The following is a 17,275-nucleotide window of genomic DNA, read 5'->3' as shown; positions in this document are numbered from 1 at the left end:
GGTGGCCAAGTCGTTTGGGACTTAGTCCAAACGACCTAGCGGAACGACCTAGCGGGTTGTTTGGACTAAGTCCCAAACGGTGTGGCCAAGTCGTTTGAGACTTAGTCCAAACGACCTAGCCGGATCGTTTAAGTTTGGGGTTTCGAATTCAATTTTTAACGGACCAATGACATATTTGTAATAATGTTCTCTTTTTTAGATTTTTTGAAACCAATAGCGCAATTGTAATAATAGTTTTTTTCTTTGGAGTCCGGAGTCCGCCCAACACAAATTGGGGTTTAACAAAATGAGTGGCAGTAACAAATACCAAAAATAACTTGTGAGTGGTAAAATGAGTGGCCCAAAAACTTGCGTAGCAATACATCTCGCAAGCCCACTTGTTTTTTTGCTTCTCTTATTGTTTCTTATTTATTTATTTAGAGAGAGGAGAGAGACTCTGACACCGTGCGCACCTTGTTTTGCTTTGCCAATCCTGAATCTATCTGTCAATAATTCAGGTAATCTTTTGTGACAATTAACACTTTCAATTCTTTTTGGTTTCAAATCTTCAGTTTTCAATTCTTATATATATTTTTCCTATCAGTTCTTCGGTTTTGATTTTGGGGGTTTTGGTGCATTTCTACGTTTTGCCCGGTCATCCAATTAACAGGTACTTTCGACTTATTTTGTTCTTAATTCTTTGATTAATGACTGTTTATTAGTAAAAAAAAGTTAAATCTGTTGCTGTTATATTAACCCCATTGCAATTTTTTCTAAAAAGGGTTGTATTTATCCTAAAAGCTTATAAATTTAATGTTTAAATCATTGTAAAAAACCAGTGGGGTTGCAATATCTCTTATAACTTTCTATTGAATTGCTCGAACAAATTTTTCAGCGGTAAACATTAAAGTAAAGCCTAAAGCCACACTAGTGTTTTTTAGCTTGGCAAATATTTTGCACGACAAAATCTGTATACAATAATAGATTTTGATTTCATGTGTTTTATTGTTTTTGGGTTGTATATAAATTGTTGATATATTTAGTTTTATTCAAGGCTATTGGTAGCATGTTTTTCGTTGTTATTGATACATAAGGTAAAACTTGTTTACTATTTTTGAGGTTTGACATCTGTTGGACATGTTAGTTCATCTTCATCTTTATATGTAAATGAACTTGAATATTTAGAGTTATTGGTGCTGAATGTTCTATGGTTGCTTCAATCTTGGTTAAATTGTTCTTGATAGATCCTTAAAGGTGAAGTACGTAATTTTACAGTCCACTACTAGTGTGGGTACAATAGTGATTTCGGGGAATTAAGCTGTGGGATTGACTAATTGTTGATCCTTGCTCTTGTATACATAATTGTAGTTGATGTCTTGGTGTCTAATTATTGATTCAAGTAGTTTGTTTATGAGTTGAAAGTCTTATTAGTCATCGATATATTGAGGTCTTTTGATCATATAGTGTTTTGGTGATTGATGGTATTTTGAATTATTAATTTCGTTGTCACTTTATGATGGTTGCGAATGAAAAAGTGGAGCTTTCATAGGTAGGTAAGAGGGATCGTGTTTGCTTCCATAGATTTTTAGATGGAGCATGTAGTTGTAACTAGTATTGGTGATTGTTCATCCAATGGTTGTGAATTTTTGCCGGTGAGTTCCGAAGGCTGGACAATAAGGATACCATGGGAAGAGAGCCCTAGGCCTTGAGCAGACTAATGGGCAGCAGCTATGTGCCTGACATTAGCTGGCCAATGGTCCAGTGTATCTTACCAACTTTAGCTGGCCAGTAGGCATTATCTCCTCTTGCTTTTATTTTTCTCTTCTCCAAGCTAGAGATCTTTTTATTATGTTTCTTCTTCTATATAATGGTCCATCATTTGGTTATCTTAGGCACCGAAACAAACCTTCATTTAGCCGAACTAGAGCATTCTACCCGAAAGCAAGGCTAGGACGACCAATGATAGGCCGAACTAGAGCATTCTACCCGAAACTAGGACGGCCACAACAAGCCGAACTAGAGCATCATACCCGAAAGCAAGGCTAGCACGGCTCTTGAAGCCGAACTAAATCATGACCGATCAACCATTAATCTCATGTTCTTCACTTCGTTTCTTTCTTTCTTTTTTTCCCCCTAAAAATGCTAGACCGCCGCCTCTCCTCGATCTCCATCTACAAAACGAAGCCTTTTTTCGTTACCCATCGAAGCTTCGTTACGTTAGTCTTCTAACCTTCCTATATTCTTTCTTAAAATTCATTAAAATTCGTCAACTTGTGTGCCACTTTCTTGCATTGGCAGTCGTACTCATATATGGGCAAGACAGGCATGTCTGTACCACATCCTTTTTGGTAATCTTGTTTGTAGAATTGTGAACTTCTAGTAAAATGTTCAAGAAGGCTAGAACCTTCCATTTTCTCTGGTTCTAAATGGAACACATGTCATACTACTAGGATAAGAAGGCAGCTAGTAGCTTTTAAGATCCATATACCTTTGTGCACAAACCTAGTACACGCCTAAATCCAAATGTCTCGCTCGCAATGAGTACCATGATTTTTTTGCAAGAAATTGAATCTCTAAAACAAGCCATACAATTTGAGACCACACTCACATATGCCTTGAATATCTATGGTTAGAATTTATCTAGCACAGAACGATTGCTAACTATATAATTTGTTCTGGAGGAGCTGGGAAGAAGGAAAAGGCAAACAGAGGTTCTGACATGTAGGAAAAGTAATACTTTGTTACCTGATGTCCATCAGCAGTAGTATATAAAGAACCAATAAAATATAGCAATAGCAACGAACAATCGAGGCTTGTTGAAATAAACAATGTCCTGATGGTGAAATTGCCGCCGGTATTGACACTGACGGCCTCTGGTACACACCTCCTAGGATTCAACGACCAATGATCCCACAAGACAACACTCAAGCGGGTTCTAGGAACTCTCAGACGCCACTCCAGCATAAGTAAAACCATAGTTTGAACAGAGAAGAAAAGAGTAAAAAATGTATTTCTTGTATAGTTCGACTGATGGTCTTATAGGAGATAAAGACGAACGTGAAAGTGTGTGGTTAGCCAGATCCACTTCAAATCAAGAAGGGAGTTTCTCAATAATAGTTGCAACCTGAAACCCCTTACGACATTGTAACCCTCTTGCAGAATTTCATAAACAATAATCTGCAATTCCTCAACTTGAGAAACCACAGGTTTGTTATCCTCCATTTTAAACTCCAGGAACTTAGCTACTAAAAATTTCTTAGAGCTAGCATCCTCAGTTGCATATTTCTTATCTAAAGCTTCCCATAATTCTTTAAGAGTAGCACATACAACATAAACATCATACAACTCAGGAGTTAAGCAATCAAGCATATAATTACGGCATAAGTAGTCTTTCTTATGTCATTTTTCAAGTCTATCAGAACGTGCAGGCTCATGTTTATTTTTAGCAGAATTAGGTATAATATCAATAGTCCATTCAACAAGTCTCAAGGTAGTCAGATAAAACTTCATTTTCATCTGCCAACGCTTAAAATTCTTTCCATTGAAAGTTTCAAGCTTGACAAACAACTTATCATGCTTTTCCATCGATTAGTAACAAAGTAAACGAGTCAATTTCACCTTCAGATTGTAGGAAAAATTATACTTTGTTACCTTAAGTCCAGTAGTAGTAGTATATAAAGAATCAATAAAATATAGCAGTAGCAACGAACAGTCGAGGCTTGTTGAAATCAACAATGTCCTGAAGGTGAAATTGCTGCCGGTATTAACGCTGACGGCCTATGGCACACACCTCTTAGGATTCAACGACCAAAGATCCCATAAGACAACACTCAAGCGGGTTCTAGGAACTCTCAGACGCACTCCAGCATAAGTAAAACCATAGTTTGAACAGAGTAAAAAGTGTATTTCGATGGTCTTATAGGAGATAAAGACGAACGCGAAAGTGTGTGGTTAGCCAGATCCACTTCAAATCAAGGAGGGAGTTTCTCAATAATAGCTGCAACCTGAAACCCCTTACAGATATTGTAACCCTCTTGCAGAATTTCATAAACAATAATCTGCAATTCCTCAACTTGAGAAACCACAAGTTTGTTATCCTCCATTTTAAACTCCAGGAACTTAGCTACTAAAAATTTCTTAGAGCCAGCATCCTCAGTTGCATATTTCTTATCTAAAGCTTCCCATAATTCTTTAGAGTAGCACATACAACATAAACATCATACAACTCAGGAGTTAAGCAATCAAGCATATAATTACGGCATAAGTAGTCTTTCTTATGTCATTTTTCAAGTCTATCAGTTCGTGCAGGCTCATGTTTATTTTTAGCAGAATTAGGTATAATATCAATAGTCCATTCAACAAGTCTCAAGGTAGTCAGATAAAACTTCATTTTCATCTGCCAACGCTTAAAATTCTTTCCATTGAAAGTTTCAGGCTTGACAAACAACTTATCATGCTTTTCCATCGATTAGTAACAAAGTAAACGAGTCAATTTCACCTTCAGATTGTAGGAAAAATTATACTTTGTTACCTTAAGTCCAGCAGTAGTAGTATATAAAGAACCAATAAAATATAGCAGTAGCAACGAACAGTCGAGGCTTGTTGAAATCAACAATGTCGTGAAAGTGAAATTGCCGCCGGTATTGACGCTAACGGCCTATGGCACACACCTCTTAGGATTCAACGACCAATGATCCCACAAGACAACACTCAAGCGGGTTCTAGGAACTCTCAGACGCCACTCCAGCATAAGTAAAACCATAGTTTGAACAGAGAAGAAAAGAGTAAAAAATGTATTTCTTGTATAGTTCGATTGATGGTCTTATAGGAGATAAAGACGAACGTGAAAGAGCGGAGGAAAAACGTGGTTTGCGCGACGTGTGCGGGCACATGCGCATTAAGGTTTTCTGGCGGAGGCTTTAAACCCATATGGCCTTGTGGGCGCATGAGCACCCTATTATCTCTCTACAACACTACACCTATGCAAGCCATATAAACATAAGAACCTCAAGTTCCTTCTCCAATGTGGGACTAAAGTCTCTAGTCTCACACTTCAGAGTAATAAAGAGAAAATGTCATGGGTTCAAACACAACCAAAGACATGTTTCATACATATTAAAAATTTAGTAATGTTTTTATAACACATGTTTCCAGGGATTCGAATGTTAAATTTTAAAAAGAAACAAAATAGAAAAACATTCAGCCTTTAGAGCTTATTATTGGAACGAATTAGGGGCACAGTGGTTTTAACACATTACATACGTGGAAATGATGTCCATTCACACTACAATAGTTTTGTCAAAAGTTCTTGAAACCTACAGTGAAGTTAATAATCTCCACACTGATACATGTATTGATGTATAAACGTACAAGAAAGGAAAATAGCATGTTCTTCGAAATCGACCTTATTCAAATCCTTCAAATTTTACAAAATTAGAGGGGTCACAGTGCATGCATTTATCATGGACAGTTGGATACTAGTTCTAGTCCAAGTTAAAATAATACCAAGTAACTATTTTGATCTACTTGATATGTCACCTATGTAAAGGTGATCTCCAATCAAGATCCTCCTAACTTTAATAGTGACCGTCCAGTCGTCCTCACCTTACGTACTAACCTATTCCCACTCTATTTTAAATTTCTCATAATGGCTACAGTAGTAGACTGGGAAAGAGAAGTACAATAATAGACTGGCAAAGGGAAGAAGTATTATGGTGATCAGAAAAGTTGTAAAACCCCATATTTTTGGTTTTGGGTAGTAGACTTCCAGTGGGTTTTGAGGAGTTAAAACAGGCCCGTTAAATACAAGAGTTTGGGGGTTAGTGGACAGCCCAATAGTTGGGTTTAGTTTGACCCAACCGATTATTACAACCCGATAAGTTTGGAGATTGAATCCCCTGGATTCATCTCGTACTTCTGTTTTGGAAATATATGTGAATAGTGAGGTCGGTGAAAAGAGGCAGATCGGATTTCTATAACTGAGTTCGCTTGAGGGTTTTCTACACCTTCATTCATCAAGTCTTAACCATCATCGGCATGTTGTTTTATTTGTATTCCTTCAAACCTATTGAGCGATGTTCAATCATATACATATACTTATGTGGACAGCAAGAAATCGAGTGAATGAAGTCAGACGAACAAAGGGTTATATGTTGGCTTCTTAGGTATGTAATTCGATTTTCAGACTTTGATTACCTTTTTGGATATGAAACTTGTTATGGCATCCTAGAGGTCCACTAAGCCTAATGGGTTAGGGACATTAAAGAGGTCCACCAAGCCCAACAAGTCGGTGGCACCGTAGAGAATCATGGAGCGAGAGGCAGAGGATAAAAGAAGTGGGCGGTGTAGTGTGTGGTAGAAAGAAAGCCACGTGGTCAAAGGAAGACTGGAAGATGGGCGAGAAGATCAATGGCTAGAAGGGGCCGCGGTGTAGAGGATATAAAAGAGGGAAATGAGGAAGAAGAAAGAGGGGAGGAAAAAAAGGACTAGAGAAATTAGGCCACAACAAAACTTCTGCTCTAAGGTGGAGTAGCATAATCAGCCAAGCCAAGCTAAGTTCGGAGATTACGTAGAGCTTCAGGTCAATTCGATCTTCTCGATTTTCAGCTTGAAGGCAAGTACATCTACTTGCTTCTCTTTTTCTTCTAAATAAATTGAAATCAAGTTTAGTTTCAATTGTGATATCGACGATATTGTTGTGTACTTCGTTATAAGATTTAACACAGACTAATATAATTGTATATACTAATAGTTGGGTGTTAATTTGATTGATTATCGAAGGACAACCATGTTTAAACTAAAATTTAGATTCTTTCATCTGTTTGTGTGCTGATGGTACTATTGACTGTGTAACATGATTTGTATTGATGAGTTTCCATGTTAGTTTGTTCAAGTTCTTGACACGTTAGTGTGGTGTGTGACCTGATTTGTATTTTGTATTGGTGGGTGAGTTATTATAGTTGATTGAACTATATCTATTTGGTGTTGATTTCTAGCGAAAGATTTTGAGGTGTACTGCATGTCTTAGAATATGAAATGCTTTGTTATACGTTAAGTGTATTGGGCATGCTGACTTTTCCTTAATTATGTGTAGGGGTATGATATGTGACGGGTTATGGCATTTACACCATATAAAATGTGTTTATGAGGTTATGTTTTTCCCACATAAGTCACTAGTCTTTTTAACTGTGATTCGAGTTTAAAGTTGTATTTGCGTTTATAAGAAAACGAGTAGTACTATATAGCCATACAAATCGGTAAAGAAGTTTGACACTGTATTGCAGAGATAGAGTTGTGTTAGCATTGATTAGATATTAACGGGTTTACTATTATTAATGCTACCAGTTTTTGTATGTATCTACTATATCAGATGATTATTTTCGACCTGCTTGATATATCTTTTTGTTTCGATTAAAAGGATTTGTTAGTAGATGATACTTGCTGGGCGTGTGGTTTTTACGCCCTTACATATTTTGCAGGCGTTTTATACTTGATCATGCGGAGAGACGAGTAAAAGGCTTAAGGTATTATTCGGTTAGAGCTTGGACACGTTTTTATTTTATATTTGTTAGTTATTATCACGTGTATTTGACTTATTGTAATGGTTTTATTTTGTAAACCAATTACTTGACTGCTTTGGCATTTGTCGAGACGGTCAAGTAGCTGGGCTCTACGACTCATTATATCCTCGGCTGGTTAGCTAGGATATAGTGGGTTTGGTGGGGGCGTTACACAAGTAGTGTGCGGTGGTGTAGAAATTTCTTATAGGTTGTACAAAGATTTCTTAGACTACTAGTAGATTTTTAGATAGAATATGAGAGAGATTTGGATAGCTGACCCCTCTATTACCAGTGTCATCCAACCTTTCTCTCCTCTCCTTCCTCATTCTCTCAACGACCTCTCTCTCTCTCTCTCTTTTCTTCCCCACTAATGGCAGTTGCAGTATTCTAGTATATGTTTTGTATGTGAAGTGAGTCTTGATCGAGTAGTGTGGGATAATCTAAACAAAAGCTACTTGTTGGGCAGTTCTACTACTTCTAGATAATCCTCTAGTGTTAGATGTGTGTTTCTTGTTTTCTGTAGTATAATTTGTTATTGTTATTAGAAAATAGATATGTTGATCTCATGTTTATAAATTATGAGAATTTGAGCGTTTGATCTATTTGTTGTGGATGCCATGAACTGTCGGCAGTTAGTGGATTAATCACCTCTTGATTCTTATTAAACCCACTACGGGGTTTTAATTTGGCTAGCCATTAAAGTTCTAGAAATCTAATTTAATTAACTTAACATTAGACAAAGTACTTGTCATTGCTATCTCTAGTGCTCTGAGGCTCTTGGGTAGCAATAATTTAGGAAAGCTAGCCTGGAAAAACCCTCAAGTTTGTGATGCATGTATGTAACGGAAAGAGAGATTGAATATTGTTCTGCTGTGGTAGTAGAAGATAGATTCTACGCATTCATTGGAATGTATTTATTAGGAGGGAAGCTTAATGGGTTGCCATGCTTTCTGAAGGGTGAGAATTATATGGCCACGGTTTAGGTATTTAAGGGAATAATTTGACATCCTTCTTTTAAATGGTCAGAAAGTAGATCCGGGCCTCACAAATGTGGCCTAATTAAAGCCCAATTCAATACAACTCCACGGTCAGAGCCTATGTTCAGAACCAACCTACTTACCTACCTACAATAAAGCCTATGCTCAGATCCTAAAAAGCCCACGCTCAGAGCTTATCTACAATAAAGCCCGCACATAGAGCCCATGTTCAAAGCTTATGCTCAAAGCCTACATACCTATATGTAAAATCAAGATTCCTTTGACCACATTCAAGATTCACTTCCATCCACTTCATATCGTGTGATTGTTCTCCAGCAGTTCTCCAACTTCATCCTACGATTGGAATATTGGAGAATGAGGAAGTAACTGATCACCGATCCTACCTATAAAATCCAACCTTCGTCATTCTCCAGAACTACGCAATCGAGACTTGATCCCAAGACAATACAATATTTGGATACGTAGGCAATTTCAAACCGAAATCCAGTCTCAACTCTCAACAACAACCATCCCTTTCGCAATCTCTTCTGAAAAGATCACATCCGACCCAACTAGTGTGTTTTGGCAAATCTTGTCGAAACATATTTGGCGCTGTCTGTGGAGATACCCTCAACCACAACAAAAGTTGCATCAATGGCTTCTCGAAAAACAAACAACGGTGAAAGTTTCCCTCTTGCAACACAAGTTCAGCACTCACTTTCTGTTGGGAATTCACTTTCTAAGTCCAGTGGTCGACTAAGAGAGTGGGACTGAGAGAGTGGGTATTCATGTAGCCGATCCAACAACTTAGGCTGACCGTCGTCTCCGACAATTGGAGAGCAAGAATAAAAATCTGAAGAAACAGCTGCGTCAACTTCTCGAAGATGATTCAGGGTCCACGACAAAATAATTTTGGGATCATTTGAATTCTAAAGCATCTCTGTCAAAGACTCCAAGCACAAACTCCCGCACCAAGAGAAACTGTGCGAGTCGCTTACAAAAGGCTTCGCGCAAACAGAATGTGCAACGTCGAAAGCCAACACTTTCCAATGTAATCGTAAGCGAATCCACAAACTCTTCTGCCGACCTTGATGCTGACCACCCTGCGAGGGATCGCTAACTCACGAAAGATCTCATGAAGAAAACAGGTTTAGCCGATTCGAACTATACTAAGGGAGATCGGCAAAATATCTATACAGGTTGGCAAGGTAGACTACCCAACCAATGAAAACCAATAAAATTCCTACCCCAAGCTCTAGGATGGGTAGACAAGCCACTGCAAGTCTTCGTCGCAACAGCAGTATGCGCCGATCTCGACAACAACACTATTCACCAAGCACTTCCAGTTTACATCTTAATCGCTCAAGTTGTAGTCCCAATCCAAGAGCTCATTGTCGGCCAAAGTATGTTGACAATGGTAGCCATGGAGATGGAGACTCACTTGCAACAAGTCAAGAAAATGGTCGTGACAGTCTAGCACTCCGTCCGTATTCTCCCGATGTTCACCATAGGAGACGAAGGAACCGATCTCCACTATTGGCTCGGTTACCTTCACCTGCATGGACGGGTCGACGAGAACTCGTTCCACCTCCTCCAAAGAACTCTTGGCCAAAATGTTCACAGTTCGGTCGTGACCATCGTCAAGAGAATGTTCTATTTTCTGATCGACGTCTCCATGAGATGATACTGAAGGCTGTTAATGATAAGGAGTCGCGAGAAAACAAAATTCGAAATCTTGCTATAGAGAGTGGTATTGATTCTCCCTTCTCTCTTCGAATCCAAACAATCGTTCATCACAAGGACTTCAAGCAGCCAGAATTCGAGAAGTATGATGAGATTGATGGAGATCTTTTGATGCATCTTATTAATTACAGAAACAAGATGATCTTATGGACTTTTGACGATGCTCTTCTTTGCAAGTTATTCCCGTCCACACTCATTGGAATTGAGTCGATGAGATAGTTTAACATGCTTCCAGAAAGATCCATCTATAATTTTATAGATTTTGCTTATAAGTTTGCCGAGTATTTTCATCACAACTGGAAAGAACCAAAAAATATTGATTCTCTCTTCAGTATTAAACAACAAAAAGACGAAAAGCTTAGTAAGTTTGTTGCGAGATTTCGGAAAACAGCTGTTGAAATTCCAGATGCATCTGATATTCTTGTCATCAAGAAAGGCATTAATTATGATAGGGACGGCATTTACAACTCTATAGTAAAAGACGTCCCAACAACTCGTTATGAACTTTTTGCTCGAACTCAACAGTTTATTCGAGTTGAAGATGATGCATCGGCACGAGTTAACAGAGATAAGGATCGAATAAGCAAGCCGAAGGAACAGAGTCAAAAACTGCAGTATCAACAAACAACCGATCAAAAGTCCAAGAGTGATGGTAGGATACAACAATGGAACGGCAAAGAACAAAAGAAACTTCCCGAGTTAAAGCTTACCACCCTCAACGAGAAGTATGGTGTTATCTATGTGAAGATTAAGGGAAATAATATCTTATCTCCACCTTTTCCTCTCTCCGAAGATACCAATGCTACATGTGACAAATCACTGTGGTGCAAGTTCCACGATGATTTTGGTCATGAAACTGAACAATGCCGATCTCTAAGGGGTAGAATCCAAGGTTTGATCGAGAAGGGTATGCTCCAGGATTACGTGCTGGGTAAAACGAAACAAGCTTTAGTCGTGACCGCACACAATGTAATCAAAGTCGGTCATACCGAGTTGATTCAATGTCTAACACCCCATAAAAATTTCAATCATCCAAGATCAGCGATCTCAAAGAACCACTATGTTTATAATGGATATGATTTTCTCCACGATATAGGTACTGAGACGTATGAGGAAGGACCTCTCTGATGGACTGACGATGATCTGATAGGAGTGCACCATTCTCATTATGATGCTGTTGTAATACAAGTTTTTGTTGGAATTCATCGTGTAGAAAATCATGATCGATACAGGTAGTTCGGCAAGTGTGATCTACAAGCGTTGTTACAAAAAACTCAATCTCCCCGAGAAAATGATAGTTCCCGATCCAATTCCTATCATTGGTTTCGATGGGACAATATCAAAATCAGTTGGCAGATGCTCTCTTCCGGTGACATTAATGAACAAGGAAGTTACAATTGATTTTCTTCTCTTGGATTGTAACTCCTCCTACAACGTCATTCTGGGAAGAGATTGGATTCACTCAATGGGAGCTGTCGTTTCTACTTTCCATCAGGCTATCAAGTTCTGGTGTGATGGTATGGTATGCAAAGTTCGTGATCGATAGCGGCTTTGAAGTGCCATGAGTCTGTGCTCGAAGATTATAAAGATTCGGAAGTCAAGGGCAACACCATCCTAAATGTCGATGGGGTAAAATAGCAATTACAGAATTCCATTGGTCGGGTAAATGCTATGGAGCAGCGTTTAGGTGGCCCCTCAACCATCGACAAGCTCCTCAAAGTACAGCAACAAGGAAGAAGAAACCACTTTTATATTCTGCAGAAATTTCCAAGAATGACACTCTTACTGCTGCACCCTTCCATTTGACAAAAAGAGAAATGAGTTTTTAATTAAAATCTCTAAATGTGATTTTAGTGTCTAATTCATTTGGTAGTGAAAGTTACAGCCTTCGAATTTTCAATGCTAAGTCATATGCTAATTTTCAATGCAAAGTTAGGGTACTAAATATTATGAGTGCTAGGAGTATTGTCATTAGGTAGAATGGTACGTGCACTTAACTTTTCGGAATAATCAAGAAATTGGGTTAGAGAGTCTCTTTTATAAAAATTTACACTTAAAAGATTGAGGAATATTATTTTACAAATTTACTACTATTTACCTTTTTTTATATAGTGGAAACTACTTGCACAAGGAAAAAAACTAGATGCAAAGGCTTTGACTATAACTGTCCTCGTAATGTGGAAGTGGATAAATTAGTTATTGGGATTTGTAACTATTTTATTATCTTTTTTACCCTTATATAACTACCAAATTAAATATTTTCACTAAAAATAATAGAGTTCGAATATAACTACCTGTTTTGCATTTTAAAATGCATATGTATCACAAATTAAAACTACACCCACATAATAAACTTATTTTAAAATACATAATGCATTTTAAAATGTAGATGGGTTTCTGCATTTTAAAATGCGCACAGATACAAAATGCATTTTATTATGCAATAGGTTCGACAATGCAATGAGTTAGGTTATAGGGGGTTAGGGTTTAGTGTCAATGCATATGTATCACAAATTAAAACCACACCCACGTAATAAACTTATTTTAAAATACATAATGCACTTTAAAATGTAGATGGGTTTTTGCATTTTAAAATGCGCACAGATACAAAATGCATTTTATTATGCAATAGGTTCGACAATGCAACGAGTTAGGTTATAGGGGGTTAGGGTTTAGTGTCTTGAGGTTTAGGGTTTAGTGTTAGGGTTTAGTGTCTAAAGGTTTTTAGGGTTTAGGCTTAGGGTCTAGTTATAGGGATTTAGGGTTTAGTGTTTAGAAGTTTGGGGTTTAGGCTTAGGGTCTAGTGTCAAATGCCTATGGGAGCGACAATACTTTTAGTTTTTACACTATATGCATTTTAAAATGCAAAGTAGGTGATTATAAATTAATTCTATTGTTTTTAAAATGTTAATCGAGTTAAAATGCAATTTAGTAATTCTTTAAATAAATGATTACTTTCAAACGCATTTTAAAATACTTGAAATTTTAAGAGATTATGGGAGAAGTAGTTGTAAATAATTAAAAGAGAGTATTTCTGTATTTTGCTTCCAAAAAAGAGTTGACATGTGTCAAATTCTAGTTTTAGTCAAAGTTGGTGTTAAAACTAAAAATATTATGCCTCTGTATTTGGAGTCCAAACAATTCTTAACCGACTCCCTTTAACTAATTTTCTGTCCGAATAATATAGTTGGAACTTGTAGAATCAACTCTGAATTTTATGGCCTTTATCTTACACTTTTTGCACCGTAGTTTGCTTAGTACAAGGTTAATTATAGTGTTTGTTTGTATTTGCTTCAATCACCTGATTTAGCCCAAATTTATGAATTGCGTGCTTTTATCTTGCTTATCAACCCTTTGTTTTTTCATGTGTTTGTAGTTTTTTCATCTGATATTTTTGTGCAGGCAACCAAGAAGTGGTCAACCTGATGGAAAACCGATGGACTTTGGAAGATGTATTGATGAGTTTTCCTTCAACCAATAGGGATTCATTCTGGCTATTCTACCCGAGCTCTAACCCTACATATAGGAATAACCTCAAAAACGAACCAACTGCCTCAGGAACTGCCGGAATGGCTTTGATGGTAGATGCGTGTCTAGTTCAGAGTGACTCTGTTCGCTTTGGAAGTTATGCACAAAGGATAATCATGTAATCTCTTACTCTCCTTGTACAATCAAATTTTCTTTATTCTTTTTGGGTAGAAGAAAAATCTTTAGGACAATTTAATCAAAATAGGAAATGACCAATAATTTTAGCTATCTGTTCTCTTGTGCTCTGCACATTTCACCAATAAGATTACTTATCAAAAAATCCGTATTGGGAAACATCAACTGCATGTTGAACGCGATTTTGGACCTCCAATTTGATTTTGGGAACCACTTTAGTTCCTCACGTTCCTTGACAATGCATGTGTCTATGAATACCCATAGTTGTTAGGCATTGTTAGTTCTCAAACAATTAAGAGAGAGCCAGCAATGTACTGGGGCGCATTGCAATATATTGTCAATGCGAGCAATTAGTGTAGAGCAATAACTAAATTTGTGAGTGCAATAGCACAAATTTTTGAGTCGAAATTGTGTGTAAATTGCGTTGTGAGAGACAGTTCGGTGTTTGTTGAGGCTAGTGACCTTGTCATATCGATATTTGATTATAGTTGATTTTGGTGTGTTTGGGGGGACATAGCAATTGCCAAATCACGTAAGTTCTTTGTGTTTGTTTGTCTTTGCCTCTTTCACTATTGCTTTATTGGTTGTTGTTAGTGTTCTAGTTTCGTTGGTGATTTCAAGATCTTGAGGTTAATTGTTGTTTGACGGGTTTAGTGTGATCTCTAATTCGTCTTACTGGCATAATGTACAGATGTGACTTGTTGGGCGGAAGCCTCTAAACATCAATTAAGTTTAATGAAAGACACACTTAAAACTAGAGTTTAAACCTTCAAATAAACAGGAAGAATAATTATCTTAGAATTAATATTCATTAAAAGTCACAATGAAGGCTACCATGCCTTTAAACAATTTATCGTATTCGTAAGTCTAATCGGACCTCAAAATAGAAACCTTACTAATTGGTTGGTTTGACTTTCCAAAAGGGACACAAAATGTAACTTGGTTGGTCTGTTCCCAATTGTATTCTCTTACAGCCCGAAACCCATCTCTCGTTCTTCACCAATACCACTCTCCCTCTCTTTCTTCTCCACTCTCTTCCGCTCACGGCCCAATTAAGAAACTTTAATAGTATATTACTAATTTTATGAAAATAAACAACATACTAATTTAGTTTTCATGTTCATGCATCATGTATTGTTTTGCTGGCTTGACTTTCCACATACTCCACCATTCTTAGATATATCCGAACTTTTCTTTGGCTATTTACTAACATGTTTTTATATATTTTCTAAAACAATCAAAGAGCAATCTTGAAAGCTATTCGTCTCCACCATAACAATAATAGGGTGGTTGGTAATGTTGGGATAGAGTCAATCTCTTTTGATTGTGGGAGTGATCTGACGGAAGCTTACTTGTCTCCACTAGATAATGCTCTTATACATGATCCCAGTAAGTTGAACAAACATTTTTATAAAGTTGTTGATTTCTCTGCTAATCACGAGGTTTTTTAATAATGATAATAACAATGATGTAGATGGATTAGCATGGATAAATGATTACATAGCAGTAGATGCCCTCATTCAAAGGTTTCAAGCACATTTTGTTATTGGAGAAGATCTAATCCCTTTAGAGATAATACGCTTTCGAGCTCTATTGAATCAACCTCAAGGGTAAGGAACAAACAAATTTAACTTTTTCTATTTCGTTACAATGTGAAGTTGAATTTTACTTATTTTCTCTGCAGGTATGAAGAACACATTCTCAACCATTATTGTTTGTGGGATTACGAGAAAAGGCGTAATTTTTTAATTCAATTTGATGAATTGAATGGCCACCCAACTTTCAAGAAAAAAATGGCGCTTGCGTTGGCCAATATTAATACTAATAACCCCAATTTCAACTTTAGGTTATATATTGAAAAACAATCACTATTGTTTGTAAAGTTTGGGCGTTATAACTCCGGGTATCCAGATTTTTTAACTTTGTATTACTTCATGCGATGCTGTTTCCACCATGGTCAAATGTATCAGGTTTACTTCACATTCATTAGCTTCTTTCTTTAAATTTTATCATATCATTATCTGTTCCGGGGAAACAATTATTTTCTTTGTTACATAGGATCAATTCAGAACATTCCAACAGATAGAGAAGGAATTGCACCGTACTTTTCCTTTCGCTATTGACTTGTTATGTTGTGAACTTGCTGGCTCCGATATTCTACAGAGGTTTTGGGAAACATGTAATGTACTTTACCTTTTTCCTTTTTTTGTTTAAGTTATTTATGAAAAGATTTACAACTAATTTTTTTGGTGCAGATCCATTATAAGATTGCATGACGATGGGATTGGTGGAGTGGTGGTTTAATGTGTTGGTGCTACTGGTCCAACTCCCAAGGGCTCTCCCATTTGAGCTCAAGACCTGGGATCCTGCTGGTTTAATGTGCTGGTGATGCTGGTGAGGTGAAGAAGTTTGTGTCTCTTGCGAGGCACAAAGGTTATAATAAATCGAGAGTGAACTACGAGGACAAGTGAAATTGGCCCTTCCAACTTTTTTTCCAGTCTTGTAAGTTTATGGAGTCTCATCAGTAAAATATGTTTGTATCTATTGGTGATATAATTTGTTTAGACTTCTACTTCAGCTGCCATTTTAGCAGGGTTTTTGCATGTGTTACTTTACGTCTCTTTGCTTGGGCAAAAAAGAATATATGTAGTCCAAAATGTGCTTTTGATCATTGATAGGAAATACGTAATAAATAGGTTTTGCTGGTTATTCATTGTATGGTGGTATGGGTTCCCCTGTTGATGTTAGCCTATATTTTATTATGGACGATGATATGACTTTTGGTTAGAAATCTTCTCCAGACTCCAGGTGCCATTTTGATAGGAATTTTGCTAATGGTACTTCTAGTACTCTTTGCTTTGGCATGAATTAGAATTAGTGAAAATGTGCTTGTTATTATTGATAGGAAATGTGTGTTCAGGGGGAAGTTTAACTGTGGTTGGCAAGTTTATCTTCATAGTTGAAGTTATGCAACCACTTTCCACTTTCCACTTTGCTGTGGTATATGTATAATTTTCTTCTGAGAACCCACCAGTTCATAGCAGTTCACTTGATCTAGTTTTCTTAGTTATTCTCTCTGTAAGTGTGAGTGTGTGATGCGTGAGTAGTGTGTGATGATTTTGAGGTTCTGACCAATGACTGCAGTCTGGGATAAGCGAATAATGATGAGAATGATGAGAAGTGAAGTGCCTTAAACATGTCTTGCAAGAAGATAGTTAAGTTTTCGCACCACTGAAAAACTAACGGAACAGATGCAAATCTTAATTCTTAAATCAATGATCCAGAGCCTACCATAACGTGGACAGGTAACTTTTTGAATTTTCGTTGCTGAATGAAAATATCATGCTTGAAGGA

At 37.2% G+C, this 17,275-nt stretch overlaps 2 protein-coding genes across 3 annotated transcripts; both read left to right on the top strand.

The window, feature by feature from the left end:
* Positions 1-366: 366 nt before the first annotated feature.
* On the top strand, positions 367-16,531 carry LOC147473994 (uncharacterized). 2 transcript variants are annotated; one of them, XM_086586787.1, is made up of 9 exons: positions 367-497; positions 584-649; positions 7,458-7,502; positions 13,661-13,904; positions 15,165-15,310; positions 15,396-15,531; positions 15,606-15,891; positions 15,980-16,100; positions 16,177-16,531. In XM_086586787.1, exons 4-9 carry the CDS (start codon positions 13,684-13,686, stop codon positions 16,185-16,187), a joined length of 921 nt encoding a protein of 306 aa, XP_086442913.1. In that variant the 5' UTR covers positions 367-497; positions 584-649; positions 7,458-7,502; positions 13,661-13,683; the 3' UTR covers positions 16,188-16,531. The 2 variants fall into 2 exon arrangements, with proteins under 2 accessions (XP_086442913.1, XP_086442914.1); XM_086586788.1 differs by lacking the exon at positions 7,458-7,502.
* On the top strand, positions 10,484-11,804 carry LOC147473995 (uncharacterized). Its single transcript, XM_086586786.1, has 2 exons — positions 10,484-11,227; positions 11,472-11,804. Exons 1-2 carry the CDS (start codon positions 10,484-10,486, stop codon positions 11,802-11,804), a joined length of 1,077 nt encoding a protein of 358 aa, XP_086442912.1.
* Positions 16,532-17,275: the final 744 nt, after the last annotated feature.

This window comes from Coptis chinensis, unplaced genomic scaffold, assembly GCF_015680905.1.
Source record: "Coptis chinensis isolate HL-2020 unplaced genomic scaffold, ASM1568090v1 utg14262_pilon_pilon, whole genome shotgun sequence".
In the NCBI taxonomy this organism is placed as follows: domain Eukaryota; kingdom Viridiplantae; phylum Streptophyta; class Magnoliopsida; order Ranunculales; family Ranunculaceae; genus Coptis; species Coptis chinensis.
The sequence above is the reverse complement of the archived record's forward strand: the minus strand, read 5'-3'. Positions and strand labels throughout refer to the sequence as shown.

Excerpts from the sequence above, each read along its gene's own strand:
- LOC147473995 (XM_086586786.1), top strand. The coding sequence starts at position 10,484 with ATGCTTCCAGAAAGATCCATCTATAATTTTATAGATTTTGCTTATAAG. Across the intron at positions 11,228-11,471 it reads TAGTCGTGACCGCACACAAT|AAAATCATGATCGATACAGG; the intron begins GTAATCAAAGTC and ends TTCATCGTGTAG.
- LOC147473994 (XM_086586788.1), top strand. The coding sequence starts at position 13,684 with ATGGAAAACCGATGGACTTTGGAAGATGTATTGATGAGTTTTCCTTCA. Across the intron at positions 15,311-15,395 it reads TGCTCTTATACATGATCCCA|ATGGATTAGCATGGATAAAT; the intron begins GTAAGTTGAACA and ends ACAATGATGTAG. Across the intron at positions 15,892-15,979 it reads ACCATGGTCAAATGTATCAG|GATCAATTCAGAACATTCCA; the intron begins GTTTACTTCACA and ends TTTGTTACATAG.